Source organism: Poromitra crassiceps (assembly GCF_964638095.1).
Source record: "Poromitra crassiceps genome assembly, chromosome: 23".
Taxonomy (NCBI): domain Eukaryota; kingdom Metazoa; phylum Chordata; class Actinopteri; order Beryciformes; family Melamphaidae; genus Poromitra; species Poromitra crassiceps.
In genome coordinates this window covers 14154679-14171615 of record NC_139639.1, presented here as the reverse complement: position 1 = coordinate 14171615, position 16937 = coordinate 14154679, and the positions used below count along the sequence as shown (strand labels likewise).

The 16937-nt window shown below is 44.2% G+C and overlaps 2 protein-coding genes across 2 annotated transcripts in view; one reads left to right on the top strand and one right to left on the bottom strand.

Annotated features, from left to right (window-relative positions):
- Positions 1–200: 200 nt before the first annotated feature.
- glmna (glomulin, FKBP associated protein a) lies at positions 201–8586 on the bottom strand. The gene is made up of 18 exons (XM_083659551.1): positions 8524–8586; positions 7860–7948; positions 7183–7308; positions 6830–6943; positions 6139–6247; positions 5364–5661; positions 4583–4682; positions 4159–4340; positions 3878–3931; positions 3610–3640; positions 3315–3404; positions 3106–3147; positions 2871–2944; positions 2692–2776; positions 2365–2474; positions 1446–1645; positions 833–903; positions 201–714 (listed from the first exon to the last, which is right to left on the bottom strand). The coding sequence occupies exons 2-18, from the start codon at positions 7896–7898 to the stop codon at positions 625–627; spliced, it is 1815 nt and encodes a 604-aa protein (XP_083515677.1). The 5' UTR covers positions 7899–7948; positions 8524–8586; the 3' UTR covers positions 201–624.
- A 71-nt stretch (positions 8587–8657) lies between these two features.
- rpap2 (RNA polymerase II associated protein 2) overlaps positions 8658–16937 on the top strand; it is a 12045-nt gene continuing 3765 nt past the window's right edge. Inside the window, exons 1-12 of the mRNA XM_083659098.1 lie at positions 8658–8721; positions 8996–9041; positions 9549–9663; positions 10589–10687; positions 10808–10873; positions 10983–11071; positions 11226–11261; positions 11419–12284; positions 12421–12617; positions 12872–12978; positions 13409–13489; positions 14581–14649. Of these exons, the coding sequence (XP_083515224.1) occupies positions 8670–8721; positions 8996–9041; positions 9549–9663; positions 10589–10687; positions 10808–10873; positions 10983–11071; positions 11226–11261; positions 11419–12284; positions 12421–12617; positions 12872–12978; positions 13409–13489; positions 14581–14649 (1823 nt within the window). The 5' untranslated portion in view covers positions 8658–8669. The remainder of the gene's footprint in view (positions 8722–8995; positions 9042–9548; positions 9664–10588; positions 10688–10807; positions 10874–10982; positions 11072–11225; positions 11262–11418; positions 12285–12420; positions 12618–12871; positions 12979–13408; positions 13490–14580; positions 14650–16937) is intronic.

Here is a 16937-nt window from a genome sequence, read left to right as displayed (position 1 = left end):
TTGGGACAAAAAGTGACTGAGGTAAAATCACTGTAATCTACTTAGTGTGTGATAACATTCCAAGATGTTGGTTGCTGCTTTTTAAAAGAAGCCATTACAGGGTAATAAGAAAAAAATGCATACACACACTGACACACACACAAGTCAAACAATGAGAAAAGAAGCCCTTTATATGGGTTTGTAAAAAAAAGTCTGTCACTTATACAAAGTCTTAAACACAAGGAAGAACTCGGACATACAAACAACACAGGCTTAACATTTTTACATTTAAAGTAGAACTTCTTAACAACTTGCCGTGGACCAAGAATCGTGCCTGAGCTCAGCACCACTGAACTGAAGGTCACTTGAAATAAACTGTCCGGGAATACTATTGGTCAGTCTCGTCTACAAAAGTTTTAAATTGTATTTTAGAACCAATATTGATCACTGACTGAATCTTTTACCTCCACTTTGTGCAGTCACCTGCAGTTATAGAGCTTGGCTATCCAGTAGACCTGCTCAAAATAACATCTTCCAACACTTTCAAAATAATTTATTCGAAAACCAGGAGTGCTTGTTGTCTTTTCCAACATTTGAGGCTGTTCAGGTTCAAACCCAGGACAGTTTGTTGGGCGTTGGGTGAGTTCAGAGACTGCGCTTCACGTCGACGATCTCCTCTACCCGCGCCAACACGCTCTCAATCATGTCAAATGTGTGCAGGGCAGAGTGCAAAGCCTACAAGGGCACAGTAGGATTCAGTAAGATCATCACAGTATCAGCACAGTAGTCTTCTTTAGTGCAGTATATTGTATAATACCTATACCTATATTGTTAAAAAAAGAAAGTCACTCACCTGTATCTGTGACTCTGGTGTCATGTTTGGCAGCTTCTCGTCACCGACGGACACAGAAATCACCGACTCCTCTGTGGAAAAGACCCATACAAACTGTCTGAATACGAGCGGTGTGTGTCGTAGGGATGTGGCACTCTGTTGTGTACTGCAGCGTCTGCGTTGAGGAAAATTAACTACCAAAGCTCAAGTGACTTGTTCCTATTGGCTAGGTTGTAGTGCCAAACCTTAGGATGCACAAGGACATGGGTCAGAGTCCTGCCAGTGACACACATTGCTAGTAAGGCGTTCTGATTTAAATAAATAAATGAATGAATGAATAAATAAATAAATAACATGTCATGCATACTAAGTAAATCCAAATAACTTTGTATGTAACTTAACTTATCCATGGTTTCTACCAGTTTCCATTTGAAAAACTCAGCACTTTTTCCAGACTGCAATTTCTTGACTGGATTTGCAGATTTTGGTTGGTGTTCAATATTCTGATGGTGACTCGAAAATATAACCAATAGGTCAGGATTATTCTTCACAAAAACAAATAAATACCAAAACATGTTAAATTACAGCGGAGAGAATTGTGGGGATCAAATAAACGTTGCTGTCAGTGTCTCACCTCTGCCCTTGCCCTTCTTGCTGTCCATGGTGTTCTTGAGCTCCATCTCATAGTGCGCTCTGGACATGTTCACCCCGACACGCAGCGGCTTCAGGAACTTGTCCTCCATCTTGTACAGCTCTGTCCAGATGCCCGTCTGGTTCTCTGTCTCCTTGTCTCTGATGATCAGGTAGCGCAGGAGGTTCAGAGACTCCATCACTCTGTGGGAGACAATCACAGCAGAGGTTCCAGGTTCAGATTCTTTAAAAGAGGAACCACTAAGTGGTTCTCAATGTGAGGTCCGGGGACCAGCAGGGGTCCTTGAAGACGTTCCAGGGGGTCCCCAGTAAATTGATGAATTGTCAAACTTCACCATTATTTCAGTTACAAGAGGTTGACACAGTTAGGGAATGCAGAAGAATTACTATTTTGATCATTGTTTCACAGTTTTTTTCTCTCCACCTAAAATACAGACAGTCATGAGATTCTGACAAAATAGTATCAAACAATACAAGAAAAGAAAATTCTCAGATTTGGATCCAAGAGACTGAATCTCATTAAATATGGAGGTCTGTGGCTCTAATGTGGACTAAATTAAGGGTCCGTGATATGAAAAAGGTTGACTGCACTAAGGGATCAATCTGTCTAACTTGACTTACTGATCTATTGCATTTTTCCTCACCATGAATTTGCCATGTGGGAAATGAGTGTATTTCCATTTTAGCTACCTGAAAAATGACTTATTTGCACGGTCAGCATTCCTCACTGAAACGTTGCACCGAGCAGCGCTCATGAGTTTCCGTGACAAACCGCAACTCATTCAAACAAGTCAAAGAGGTGTTGTTTACCCCAATGTGGAAAGTGCCTGAGGAGCAAAATATTGTGCTAAAATACAATTATGGAAAAAATAAAATGGCAGCAGTGTTATGTGTGTGCCAACCTGTCCAGGTTCTGTAGCAGGTCCGTCTCTGGGCCGTTTGGGAGATAGAGAACTTGACGCAACAGAGGGAGCAGGTGAACGCCCTCGAACCACGGATTACTATTTCCTGGCTGAGGTGGGAGGGTGTGAGAGAGGGAGAGAGAGAGAGAGAGAAACAGATGTGTACTTGAAGTTGTATTCCCTTGTGACTGCGATTTTTAATAACAACCCCCATTTGTGTGCAGATACCGAGTTTTAGTTCTGAGTTATTGCATTCAACTTCAAACCTCTGAACAACAACTTCATAATGGGGAATTTAAAAGGCCACCTGCTGAAGATCCATCTCACCTTCAGGGAAAAGTCTATCTGATTCTTGATGTTCTTGATGATGTAGCCCTCAACCCCCGAGTGGTGACTGATCTTCAGCATCAACCTGAAACAAGATCAAGTAAAACACATATTTGGGGGGGGGGGGAGTAGAACCGAGAGATTTCCCATAACTTTCAAGGAGGAAAGCCGGAACTTACTGGAAGAAATTGTACTTGGCCTCAGTGTCAAACTTATCGATGCTGAGCTGTAACACCTTCAGACCTTTAGTTCTCTGTTGACAAAGACAAAAGTGGCACTTTCCATTTATCCAGAGTCAATGATCAATTTAATCCAGAGATACAATAAATTGACCAGTAGAAAGAGTTGGCATCTGTTGACTAATGTGTAATGTCAAAACCTTCAAATATAGCTGATATTAGTGCAAAGACTTACCAGATTATGCACGGGACATACCGTCATGACCTTCACTAAGTTCTGAAAATAACGAGAACAAAAAAAACACAGTGTGAGCATGATTTTACCTGGATCATAGTAAAACAGCACAGCACACTAAAATAATCACACGTGTTCTATTATAATAATCATGATGATACAAAATGTTTATGAGTCACGCAGGCCTGTGGGTGGATATGTGCGTTTACCTGGGGGACACTGACGAAGGCTTTGATCTCCAGTAGGCTGACAGACAGACTGCTGTCCTCCAGCCGCACCAGACTCTTCTCATACAGCTCCTGGTGAGGAGAAACATGCATTCAGCTGACTAAACGCTCCAACATGTGATTCACAATCAAATGAAACCATACATATTTTCAATCAAATTAAACCATACATCTTTTCAATCAAATTAAACCATACATCTTTTCCCATCAACTTGGTGAGCAAAAATAAATCCTCCAGAAACCCATCAAGGGGATACAGTAGATTCAGCTGACTCACCAGTCCTTTCTGGATCCTCAACTCCTCATTCCTAACAATGAAAATTCAAAAATAGATTATGAGGTGTCAAAAAAGTCAGGATCTATCTAATGTCCTCACACACACATTTTGAATGTCAGTTACTTTAGAATGTAACACATGTGAACTTTTGTAAAAAAAAACAAAAAAAACGCTCTGTTAACACTTTTGTAAAATCCAACCAAGACCAGACAGTGAAATACTCTAACAGCACCGTACAGAATATTGGAATATCGTAGCCTATAGTCACCTGGACAGGAGCAGGCTGATGTGCTCCATGTTGCACCGAAGAGTAAACACAGGACTGAAAGTACACAGAGAGGTGGTTAGGATGATTTAACACTGCTTTTAAAATCTATATAACCTATTATTCTAATAATTGTTCAAAAAGAGTAAAGCATAGAAAAAGACCAAAAAAAACATTGGGGGGCAGAAATTAATTTCACTCAAACCTACAGGGGATGTATTTCCAAAAACTTCTCATGTATCAATATACCTGTACTACAATCCTAGCTGTTCTCACAGCCTTACCTGAAGACAGCGGGGAAGGTATCCATGGCCAGGTGGTGGACAAACAGCAGATGAGCCAGGCTGGCCAAGGACTCTTTAGGATAGCGAACGTCCTCCTCCAGGAAGCCCGGTACCTCTCTCCTCTTCAGCAGAGGGTGATACACCAGGCTGGGCAGGGACTCCCCGATAGCACTGAGGCTGCTCTGTACACACACACACACACACACACACACACACACGCACACGCACACACGCACACGCACACGCACACGCGCACACGCACACGCACACACACACACACACACACACACAGAATTATGGTAAAGCGCAGCAAATCCCGTATCCACCATCACTTCAGTTAGAACATGTCATGTGAGAGTTTGCAAATCCTCGTTTAGACTTTGTGTGAGTAAAACACACAACAGAGGTCTTTGAAATGTCCTACCAACGTCTCTGTGGCAAAGTCCCTGAGGGGAGACAGAGGCAGGGTGTCAGGGTCCTTCAGCTGCACCTCCAAGAGAGGCTCGCACAGACTCCTCATACAGCTGCCACACGGAGACACAGAGGGACACAGTCAGAACCGTGAAGCACAGCCATTATATTGCTACAGCACACACTACCCTACTTAGGTATGATTGTAACCTGTAACAGTCACGATGCTTAATACACTGTTAATGATCGGTCTGTGGATATAAACACAGATTATTCACACATAGCTACAATATTGAGAGACAACGTCTGAGTCAACTATTCTCTGAGGCATAGTATTACTGTTATTTCAATATAGTCCAATAGCCATTAGTGTACAAACACATGATGGATGCAGAAATTCTACCAAGGCTCTGATCCAGTTTACTTTGGGTCCAGTACTTGGAGCGTACAATAATGCCAATGCAATAGGGGTTTAACAATACATATTCATATTGAAGTACGAGGCTTTAGGTTCAATATGCATTGAAGACGAAAGGTGTTAAAAAAAACATGCTCATAAATTGAAATAAAAATGTAAACTAGACAAAATAAATAGGTAAAATAAATCAAAAATAAAGCAAACATTTTCAAATCAAGGAAATTTCTCTGGCATATCTACTTTTTTGCTGTATCGAAAACGTTCCGAACGTGACACCACTGTGTCATGACGAACCGAACCATGAATTTTAGGAACCGTTAGACCCCTACAATTCGAGGAAGTCTGTGCTGTGGAACAGTCAAATCTCCCAACTTACAACTTCAGCAGTTCTGCCTTCAGCTCATCCTCTTTATGCAGTGAGGCATTGTCCCGTCCGGCCGGGGGCTTGTCTGGTGTTTCCCTCTGGGCCTTGCCCCCCTGGAGGTTCAGCCTGGCCTCGTATACGAAGGGCTTGATGAAGGCCAGCAGCTCTCTGCAGCAGTGGCACAGGGAGAAGACGTCGTCTTCCTCCTGCTCCTTGGTCTGAGGCACCGGCAGTTTGGCCAGCTGCTCCAGTAGGGAGGACAGGACCATGCCCAGAGACGAGGCCTTACGGCTGCCCAGACGCAGCAGCACTGGGAGGGGTGGAGGTGGGAGGAGATGGAAGAGAGACGAGAAGGAGAATAGGTGGACAAGAATTTAATGAGAAGGATAAACACACTGTAAGTCACTTTGGACAAAAGCATCTGCTAAATGACATAATCTAATTTAATGTGTAATGTGATTGATCTGTATATTTGAGATGAGATGTGTGAGTACAAGTGTATGTGAGTTTATTTGTAAAATAACTGCACACCATCTGTATTATTTTCCATTAAAACATACTGAAGATACACAGCGGTTTAAATAATAATTTTATATATTGCAAGTAAGAGATGTTATGCAGGACATTTTTTGTATTTTTTTGTAGGATACCAAGGCTTCTCCTCCTCACCTATCACCAACAATATTCCCTTCTGATTAATACCATTTTTATTGTGTGTATGTATATCTGTAAATGAAAAATAAAATAATCTGTAAATGTATATTTACCATGAATTGTTGTTCCTTACCTTTCTGCAGAGGGTTAAATAGAAGGAGGAGGGTCTCTGCTACGGCATCAGGGTGAGCTTCCTCCACCTGCTCCAACAAGCCAATCAGCAGCTCTTTGGGACTGCACACCTGCACAGTGAGAGCAGCTGAACCTTAAAGGACAACTCCACCCTGATACTGTCAAAATAAATAAATAAATAAAATAGGGCTGCCCTCAGCCAAAGATTTTATTAGTCGACTAACAGTCATTAGTTCAAGCGATTCATTGATTAGTCATTGCATGTCCTTGGTTCCCCACCAAGTGTGAAGTAGATCAGACGAATGGTCGTCAAGATATGCTAACAAACACGAGGGCAAGGGCACGCACGCGCGCGTGCACGCGCACACACACACACACACACACACACACACACACACACACACACACACACACACACTTCCTTGCTTTGATAGTTTGAAGGCATCAAAATCTCACTCCAGCCAGGTACCCAAATTTGGCAACCCTGGTCTGATAACTTTTTTAACGACAAGGCACAGCTCCAGAATGGAGTTTGAGTGTTTTCTTCTTCTTTTCTTCCTGTGACTAACCGACGAATAGGGGGCAGCCTTAAACACAACATGATCTATATGTAGCTTTTCGTCTCTATCTACCTTACGAACAATGTATAATATACAACTCAATAAGAGTAAGAGCCGTGTAGATGAGCAGACCTCCAGCAGGTGTTTGAAAATGGCCAGGCAGTGAGAGAGACACTTGTCTTCCTTCTTCAGCAGAACCTGGATCAGAGGAGGCAGCAGGTTCCAACCCATACATCTCACTATGGCCTATATAAAGAGGAACAGAGGAGTATGTGTTAATGAAGTCATGCAACACAGATGAAAAGCAATCAAAGAGCTGAAACATCCCACATGCCCATCAATGCCTCCGTCGGGGATACGTATTTGTCCAGTCTTAGTCACTCTCACACATGAGCAATATACAATAACTACTACTGATGGCTCGTTTGGGGGATTTATTAGAAGGCAATCAATCACATGCACACGTGCGCCACACTTCTCTTCACCTGATTTTTTTCATCCACGATGATACTGAGGACCTGTGTGCCGTCTCCCTGCTCGATGCAGCTCCGCCCAGCAATTGTGAAGACGTCATGATCCTCTGAGGTGTAGCTGTCGTCCTGGACTGCTTGCTGTGTGAAAGAGAGAGGAACACATACAGTTCATGGGAAGACTTTGGCTTTTGATGTTCTTTAATACATGGGGGGGGCGGGGGGGGGGGGAGAGAGAGGAGAATCCATGTCTTGAAAAAAGATGACACATTTCACCATAGTCAGTTGTTGAGGATTTCATATAATATGCAGTACTGCAGTACTCTACATTTATAATATGCAGTACTGCAGTACTATAGTACTATACATTTGGTCTCAGATATTTGTCTTCTGCATTTAGTCTGTCAGTAGCCTGCTCTTTGTCGTACATCTTTTTATATTCAGATTTCATTATTTTTTAAAGCATCGTCACGTCACAGTTTTTGTTTTTTACATGTGCCTAATACTTTTGTATGAGATGAGGGAGATGCATAGCTGCATTAGTTAGATAGATATATAGATAGATAGATAGATAGATAGATAGATAGATAGATAGATAGATAGATAGATAGATAGATAGATAGATAGAAATTGGTAAACAGATTAGTGGGTCTCATGAGCCCATCCCAGTTGTCTGAGGGACCGTAACTTACACATTTCTGGACCACATCACTGAGCTGCTCCAGTGCCATGCTGCTTTGCAGACCTAGTCTTGGGGTGGGGTTTGCGTTACACAGCAATCCTCCAAAAGCAGAAGCAGACCTCAGGTCAATATCATGTCATCAGTGCTGTCCCTCGAGCAACATCAGTGATGTCATCAGTGATGTCACTTGAGCAATTGTGATGTCATCAGTGATGTCACTCAAGCAATTGTGATGTCATCAGTGATGTCACTCAAGCAATTGTGATATCATCAGTGATGTCATATTATGCACTGTTTATAACACCACAGGGTGTTTATTGCTGGACATGCTTAAAAAAAGAGGGTCATAATAATTATAAATTAAGAGAATACCCACTTCTCCAGGCACCACCACATCACGGTCTATAACGTCAGTTGTATTATTAATAATTATGACGAAAAACGGGTACGTAGAGAACAAGCTATTCAACTCATCTAGGTAACGTTACTGGACAGTCTCTTGTAAGCAGAGACTAGAGCAGTTGAATGAAGGCTAGCCAAATGTGTGGGGGGTTTCTTAAAACTTAGCAGTTAGACGCGAAAGAAAGGGTGTTGTCTGATCTCCTATCGTAATACAGGTACTTAAAAGTGTTGCTGATAAGAAGCGTAGCTACCAAGAGAATAATGTAACTTACATTGCTCAAAATCAGCAGATTGAGTGAGACGAGGAGGCAAGGGAATGTGTGTTTGCTTGTTTGGGTGAATTAATTGGCCGTTGTGACTTGCCGTAGAATTCATACGTCATCGGTCAAAGTTGAAAATCCGCAAAACAGAAAACACCATGGAGAACGAGAAGAGAAGGAGCAGCCGCTCGTCGAAAACTCCCAAAAAGGGTTAGTTTCAATGAAAATGTATTCCGCACACTCAGAGATACATCATGCTAATAGCTCTCAGAAAAGAAAGAGTTAACGCTCAAACAAGGTTGTATGAAGACAATGCTGTTCTATAGCTCTGCGTTATGTGTATCACGCGATTGGTCTATTTCTTCTGTTCACTATGCTGATTGTTTATGAGGCTATTAGCTCAAAACAACTGCACCACCTACCTGTCTGCCTGCTGTTAGCAAGCAATGTATCGTTAACTGTGTTGTTGTTCTTGTTGTGGCAGGTGGCAAAACTGTCAAGGCACTGAGCGCCGAAGAGGAAGCAAGAAGGTAGACGTGCGCGCGTGTGTGTGTGTGTGTGTGTGTGTGTGTGTGTGTGTGTGTGTGTGTGTGTGTGTGTGTGTGTGAGAGAGAGAGAGAGACTCAGGGATTCAAACTCATGGAGAGTGGAAAAAAGTTGATAGATACCAGGGTAGACATAACACCACTCAAAGCCATATATTTTATGATCAAGAAGGTGACTGTCACTTATTGGGTGACTAGTTTGCATCCTGTGTGTGTGTGTGTGTGTGTGGGGGGGGGGGGGGGGGGGGGGGGGGGAGTGGAGAGAGGAGGGGTACATAAAATGTAGCTGCAGTATCATTACTAACTTTTCAATTCACTCACATTTATCTATGGTGGATTTTTTTATTTTCTGTAAAATACAGTTTTTATTCCATTTTACCTGACTTGTGGAAATAATTACAGCGAAATGTTTTGCCAACACATTTAATTACTTTTGAAATTAAGACCCCATCGCCCCCCAAATGGCTGTGTAATACTTGTGGGTTGTCCTAGGAGAGAGGCTGTGACGGAGACCCTGAGGGAGAAGCTGGACCTGGAGAGCAGAGCTCTGCAGGTTGTTGAGCGCCTCCTGGAGGACAGCGTGGCTCAAGACTTCCTGGTTGACTGCGTATGTAAAAGAGATTTAAGATTAGCTTTGTGAAGGGGATCAGGATAAGACTGTGCAGTGTCAGTTTATACCTAGTCTCAACGCCAGACCCATGGGAGTTCTTACACTGATACACTACGTTACTGCATGCTGCAGAGCTCTCTCTGGGTCTGATACACTACGTTACTGCATGATGCTGCAGAGCTCTCTCTGGGTCTGATACACTACGTTACTGCATGATGCTGCAGAGCTCTCTCTGGGTCTGGGACACTTTCCCTCAGAGGGCTGGTTATGGGAGGAAACCGTTCACTTGGCCAGTCATATGCCAGTGATGGCTTCAGTCCTCTCCAATCAGTAACGACTTTGCGATCAGACAACACGGGAGGCGCAGCCCATTTTTCCAACCGCTCTCTCATCGGTGCTACGACCTGTCACTCATTCAATTTCAACCCGCCTTCAAAACCAGCAGTGGCTTTTAACTGGCACAGACTCACTTATGTAGAGCGCAGCGAATCAACATAATATTTGAGTCTGGGGGAGTGACTAGTTTATACCTTGAGTGTACGGTTGTAGAAGGGGTGAAGCGTCTTAAGTGACTCATCTTCCAAGCAAGTCACAAGCTCCGAGTCTCTACAGTCCATAAATTGCAGCTCCTTTAAGTGCCAAAGAGGGATGTCTCTTTCTCTGGACCTCAAGTATACTCCAGACTGTCTTTGAATTTAGACCTTTGTACATGAAAATGATATGGTAAAGTTAGAGAACTCAATGCTATGCATAATGCAGGTATTTCAAGTAATTTCAAGTTCCCCTATAGTGGGACCAGTGAACTACCTCTTTGTTATACACTGAGCTGGTGTATACCATGGAATACATGAGTTGAAATATTTTTAAATTCACCCTTGAACAGTTTTGATGTTAACCTCTTTTAAATCCCCTCTCATCACAGGCCAGGTTGATCACTGCTGCCAATTACAAAGATGCTATAGAGGAGAGATCCATTGCTAAACTGTGTGGCTATCCTGTATGTCCAAATAAACTTGGCATGGTAAGAAGACTCTTTGTAACAGTCTTTACAATCCTCTGTATGCAATAGATCTCATTGTGTCTCACGTTCTGTGCTTTTAATCTCTTTTAATGTCATTCAATTCTGCAATTCATTTTGAAGGTTCCGACTCAACGGTACACAATTTCTACCAAGGCCAATAAGGTGTATGACATCACGGAGCGCAAGGTGAGTGTATGACATCACGGAGCGCAAGGTGAGTGTGCTGCTACATCTAGCTCAGAAGTGTGTGCTGGTGCATTAACGGCTTGAAGTGTTGAACCTCTGTCATGTTCAGTGTTTTTGCAGTAACTTCTGCTGCAAAGCCTCCAAAGAGTTTGAGCTGCAGATATCAAAGACCCCTCTTTGGCTCCGGCAGCATGAGAGGTACGTACGCATGCTCCTCCCTGTCAACGTAAGAAGAAGACAGTTGGCATTGATCTGATGGTTAGATAACGGCAGATTTATCAGGACCAAAATAAAGACTCATCCACATTCTGAAAAAAACGTGTGTTTACTCACTGTCTTTCTCACTTGGCAGTCCTCCAGAAATTATTTTGATGGAGAAAGGAGATGGGTATGTAACAACACTGTCACTTCAGTATATAAATTAGATGTGCCAATAACAAACTGATCCGACATCTTGCTCCTTTTAGGTGCTCTATTACATGTACGTTTATATTAGATGTACTATGGAAAAGTCATTGGTTTCCCTCCTGTGTGTCTGTGTTCAGCGGTCGCTCCGGCGAGGAGGTGAGGCTGGCTGAGAAGCGGCTCCAAGAGGACGACATCGAGAACCCTCTCGATGGCCCTGTCAGCCCTGAGCAGCGCTCCTCTCCGGCCGGCCTCAGCCACAGTGACGGCAGTGACGGCGAACAGGAGCAGGAAGTCGTCTCCAGCGTGCACTCCCAGCGACGGGGACCCAGGGTGCACTGGGGCGACCTGCCCAAACGCACGGGCGAGGGAGAGCGAAGAGACGGAGGGAGAAGGGAGGGAGAGAAGGATAATGAGGAGGTCGTCTGGCATCAACAAAGTGAGAGTGTTGAGAAGGAGTCGCTTGCGTATACAATGGAAGAGAGAGGCTCGCCTGAGGGGTCCTGTGTGGAAGAGGCTACTGCTAAGCTCAATCTGTGCGCTGTAACTGACGCAGTCGCTCACACTAGCCCCCTACCTACTGACCCAGCACCGACACAGGGTGAACTGCAGGCGGCGCTCACAACTCCAGTCATCTCGCCTGCGTTTATAGACTCAAATCCAACAGAAAGCAAACCTCAGTCAGATCCTCCGTCTTCAGCTCCGACCAACACCAACGTTAGTGGAGAAGGCTATGACACAGCACGGCCCAGCCAACCGGGCCTCAACATCACCCAGGTCAGCATGAGCAAGAGAGGGGCAGCAGGGCTTCGGGATCTCCTGAAGCACCAGGCAACCAGAGCCAAACCCCACTCCATCCGGCACACCCTTCTAGAAGGCCTGAGAGGAACTTTGAGGGAGTGGAGAACCGAGGAGACTCTGAGGTTCCTGTACGGCGCTGAGCATTCGCCAGGCCGCCCGCTCAATAGTGGAGAGAAAGAGGAGGAGCAGGACAGGGTTTCCGCAGGTCCTTAAAAAATCTTAAAAAGTCAAAAATCCACTAATCATACTACTTTTTTTGTCAGTATGGACGTGAAATAGGTCTTAAATTGCATTCATAATGGTCTTAAAAAGTCTGAAATGTAACTTGTTGAAACCTGCAGAAACCCTGGAGGAGTTGGATGAAGATGACTTGGAGGAGGAGGTGGCAGCAGGGGACGGGGGAGGAGTGGCACAGGAGAGGCCCTGGGCTCCAGCTCCAGACTACGAGACGCTGCAGAAGGAGGCCCAGCAGCTGCAGCTCAGGGTCAAGGAGTTCTACAGCGATGCCTGGTTCCACCAGCCGGCTGGACACTCAGAGGTGAGGAGGGGGAGGGGGGGAAGGCGGTAAGGAGGCAGGAAAAGGAAAGGGAGGAGAGTGAGCAAGGTTGTGAAAGAGGGGAATTTTGGAGCAAGGGGGCTTGTTGTAAGAGTCAGTGGCCACATGGGGGCACTATATTGAAATTAAAATGTGTGGACAAGTTTGATTGGCAGAAGGTGCATTACCCTAATGAGGTTGCCCCCCCCCCCTTAAACACACTCACACACACATCTCTCATTTGCTCTCCCCACTAGGTGACAGCCCAGGATCAAGGTGGAAAGGACCCAGCTCTGCCACTCATCGACTCTCATGCGAAGCACCACATCCAGAAACGCATCACAATGGAGAAGCTCACTAACTGGTGTGTGTGTGTGTGTTTTCCCCCTCATATACATGAATGAATAGTTGGCAAAAATAATTGTGCGTGTGTGTGTGTGTGTGTGTGTGTGTGTGTTTGTCTGTGTGGGTGGGTGGGTGTGTGTGTGTGTGTGCGCGCGCGCGCGTGCGTGTGCGTGCGTGTGTGTGGCCCAAGGTGGAATCGACCCACTTGACCCACATGGCACTGATACCGTGGCAGTATCAGTGCCATGCTCTGCCTATTGAGGTATCCAGGGCTAGGTAGTGGTTGAATAAACAAATAGAAAAACTGGTAATTAAATTGATATGCCCAGATTGTTCTTGTAACTGTTGAAAGCCTGACAATTAATATTGATAGAATAGAGCCACTGATAATGACAGTGTTTTGCATTGGTGCTTGTGTTCCTCCCGTGCCGTCTCTCTGTGGCATGCAGTCTTAGAAACATCGTGGGCCCACTGAGTCTCACCATGAACGACATCTCCGCCGACCTCAATCACCTGGTCAAGACATTCAGGTCAGTACAACACACACACACACACACACACACACAGACACACACACACACATGCACAAGCTGGTCTTCCAAAATACAGACACACATACAGAGACATGTCCTTTGTCCCTTTCAAGGTCCGTCATTTTCATCGTAATTCGTCATTTCTTTTGGTCTGAGGAACATTATGTAAAAAGAAATATCTGCTTGGTGCAACACACATTAGATATTCCTTTCTGACCTTTTTATTGCCTGTGTTTTTGGGAAATTATTCGCGATTTTAATATTACAACCTCCTCCAGTAGTAGCTGGTATAGACGCAGTTTTCGTAAAACAACAATAATAAAAAACTTGAAACCTCTGCCCAGAATTCCTGCCATAGAGATATTGAGGGTTCTGATTGACTGTTTAGGACTTGGCCAACAGGACTGCTATTAAATCACTGTGTGAGTGATTTAATAGCAGAGTAACACCTCCAGAGTCCTGCTTCCAGGAATTCTCTTGTTGCTGTTGAGAGGCCCCGCCTACACGGCCATGAGGTTCAAACCAGAGAAAACACACAGCGCTGTCAGGGCAACATATATCACTGCACTGTAGGAGGCACTGTTTGTGATGGTTGGGCTGGCCTTTTGCATATTTGATTATATAGTTTGGGACCTTGGCTCATTAAAGCATATTTCAGGTGTGGTTCTAACCCAATGTAGGACAGATTTCACGTCCCATCCCGTAGCTGAAGGCTGTGGTTCTCAAAGTAGGGTCCGGGGGCCCTTCGGTCCATTTATTTTGACTATAATTCCATCCATAAGCAACACACAATGACATAATGTATGACTATTTTGGTCATGGGTTTCATACACTTTCTGTAATAAAACATCTACAACCAAAAATCTTATCAGATGGGGGACCCTGGGACAAAGTCTTATCAAATGGGGGTCCGGTCTGTGCTCTAATTTGTGTCAGTTTAGGGATCCTTGACATGAAAAATGTTGAGAACCACTGGCTCAAGGAACACCCTTCAATGAGATCGTTCCTATGTATTTTGGCTGCTCATTGGCTTAGATGTGGTTGACTATATCTCACTCTGTTTTCTCTGACTGTTTTTTTTACCACAGTTTCACCAACACAAACATCATCCACAAAAGTCCAGAGTGGACCCTCATAGCCGTGGTCCTCTTGCATCTGTAAGTTTCGTGTGTGTGTGTGTGTGTGTGTGTGTGTGTGTGTGTGTGTGTGTGTGTGTGTGTGTGTGTGTGTGTGTGTGTGTGTGTGTGTGTGTGTGTGTGTGTGTGTGTGTGTGTGTGTGTGTGTGTGTGTGTGTGTGTGTGTGTGTGTACATGTGCTCTCTCAGCGCTCTGTGTGAACGCACCATGACAGCTGGGCGGCCTGCTCCTTAGCAGAGAACAGCACAGAGGGACATTGAGAGGAAATCAAGGAACCATGTTTCCCCTTAAGCAAACTCAAAACCACAGTTCTTCCCTGCGTGTGTGTGTGTGTGTGTGTGTGAATGATTCATGGATTGGACACAAGAATAAAGTGTGTATTTTGCATCAACTGGTGCTTCGAATTGAAAGTAAAGATTAAACCTGCAGTTTTAGGACACGTACATGGGTATTTTGAAAACCTAGCTTTTTCTGTGCACTCTGCAGCAGGCGGAATTGGCCAAGTACAATTGGGGGAGAAAATGGGGTGGGGGGGGGTTGTTGTAACAAAAAAATAAACTGCAATTGTGCTTCTACCCAGGAATTAAATGTTTTATTATCATCGGATACAAGAGGTGATACTAAACAATCACCCTATGGAAGTAAAACATGCATTATGATGTCAGTATAATAAGCCATACATTTCTGTTGCATTAAATCAGGTTGACAAAATGCACAAACCAAAGCAACTAGACGCCTCCCTATACATTTTGTCTCCTTCAGATATCCAGTTCCTCACTAGGAAGGAAACAAGTCACTGATCCTCAAGTCAGGGCGACATTGTTTCAGTTCAGCTTCGTTGCTGATATAGTGACAACTTCCCGTCGCGACTCGTGTATCATATATCAGGGTTGTGCTGCGTGGAGTTTTTTGTTTCTTTCCTAATTGCTGCATGTTGTGCTGCTCTGCTGTGAATCGCATCGTCCACCCCCACGTTCACTGTACATGCTGCATTTTTACATCAGGCTATGTGGTGTGGCGGTGTTTAGCCAGTGCCATATTGTGTGTGTGCATGTGGGTGCGTGTGTGTGTGTGCATGCTCGTTGTGCATGTGCGTGCGCGCACACATATCTGTGTGTGTGTGGGGGGGGGGGGGGGGGGAGGGAGAGAGAGAGTATAGGGCTGCTCAGTTCATGGACAGTTCCGTGCTGCTCCCGTCTTGAGTACACACAGGCCTTATCTCCAGATTGCCCTTCTCTAGATCCGTGATGCGGTAATCAAGGCACGCACACTGCGGTCCTGTACACTGTCAGGTGTAAGGTGCTATTCCAGTCCACCAGGATATCTGACTCTTAAGGTCTTTGCACACACAGTCCGATTGTGTTCGTATGCGTGTTTTTTAATCCGTCATCTGAAAACACAGACGGGTCTCAGCTCGCAAAAATCTATTGACTGATGCGAAAAAACGCAGAAAATCGAACCTCGTCCGAAAACTTAAATGACGGACGTAATTGTCGGACTCGGTATGTCGATGATTGACACAAATGAGGTCGTATTCTTTTTTTTCTCCGTGCGTCAATTTCGGACGAAAATACGGACTTGGTGTGCAAAAGCTATTAATGATTGTATTGCATGTTTCTGTTTTTTATGGTTTTTATATTTATTATTTTCTATTTTTCTGTGTCCTGATGAGATGTGATGTTGTAAGTCGCTTTGGACAAAGGCGTCTGCTAAATGCAATCAAGTAAAGTAGAAGGAAATGAAATGAAATACACATGCACACACACACATACAAATGTACTTGCTCTGTACACATCTAAGCAAAATAGACAACTTAAATTCCCCTTCCAAAACTCCAACGAAAACCTAAATAACAAAAATAATCATAATGCCCTGACAGATCCATATAGTGTGAGAGAAGGGTCAAACTGTGACTCTGTTTGAGCGAGTGTTGTGACTGCTGACTGTTCTCCAGTAGCCCCCCCCCCCCTTCAATGTATCAGCTCCTGAAGGTGAGATACTGGAAGTGGAATTTCAAAATAGCGTTTGCAAATCCCTTAAAATTAAGCTAGATATTCCCCAAATGATTGTTTGGGGAATAGGATAAATAATTTAAAAGTTTGGGTTAGGAGTGGTTTAGAACTGTGGACAAAACCCCATCTGTTGTCTGTTCACCATGGCTTTGATCCTTGTGCTCCTAACTGTGGGTGGCTTGTAATGTGTACAATAAATAGTTCTTCTAATTGTAGGCTGCTCTGGATAAGAGCATCAGCTAATCAAATGCCCCAAAGCGTAAGATCAAATAATGAAATAATAAGTCTCCAGAGAGA

Excerpts from the sequence above, each read along its gene's own strand:
- glmna (XM_083659551.1), bottom strand. The coding sequence starts at position 7,898 with ATGGCACTGGAGCAGCTCAGTGATGTGGTCCAGAAATGT. Across the intron at positions 4,683-5,363 it reads AAGGCAGAACTGCTGAAGTT|CTGTATGAGGAGTCTGTGCG; the intron begins GTAAGTTGGGAG and ends TCCGTGTGGCAG. Across the intron at positions 2,475-2,691 it reads AGATAGACTTTTCCCTGAAG|CCAGGAAATAGTAATCCGTG; the intron begins GTGAGATGGATC and ends CTCCCACCTCAG.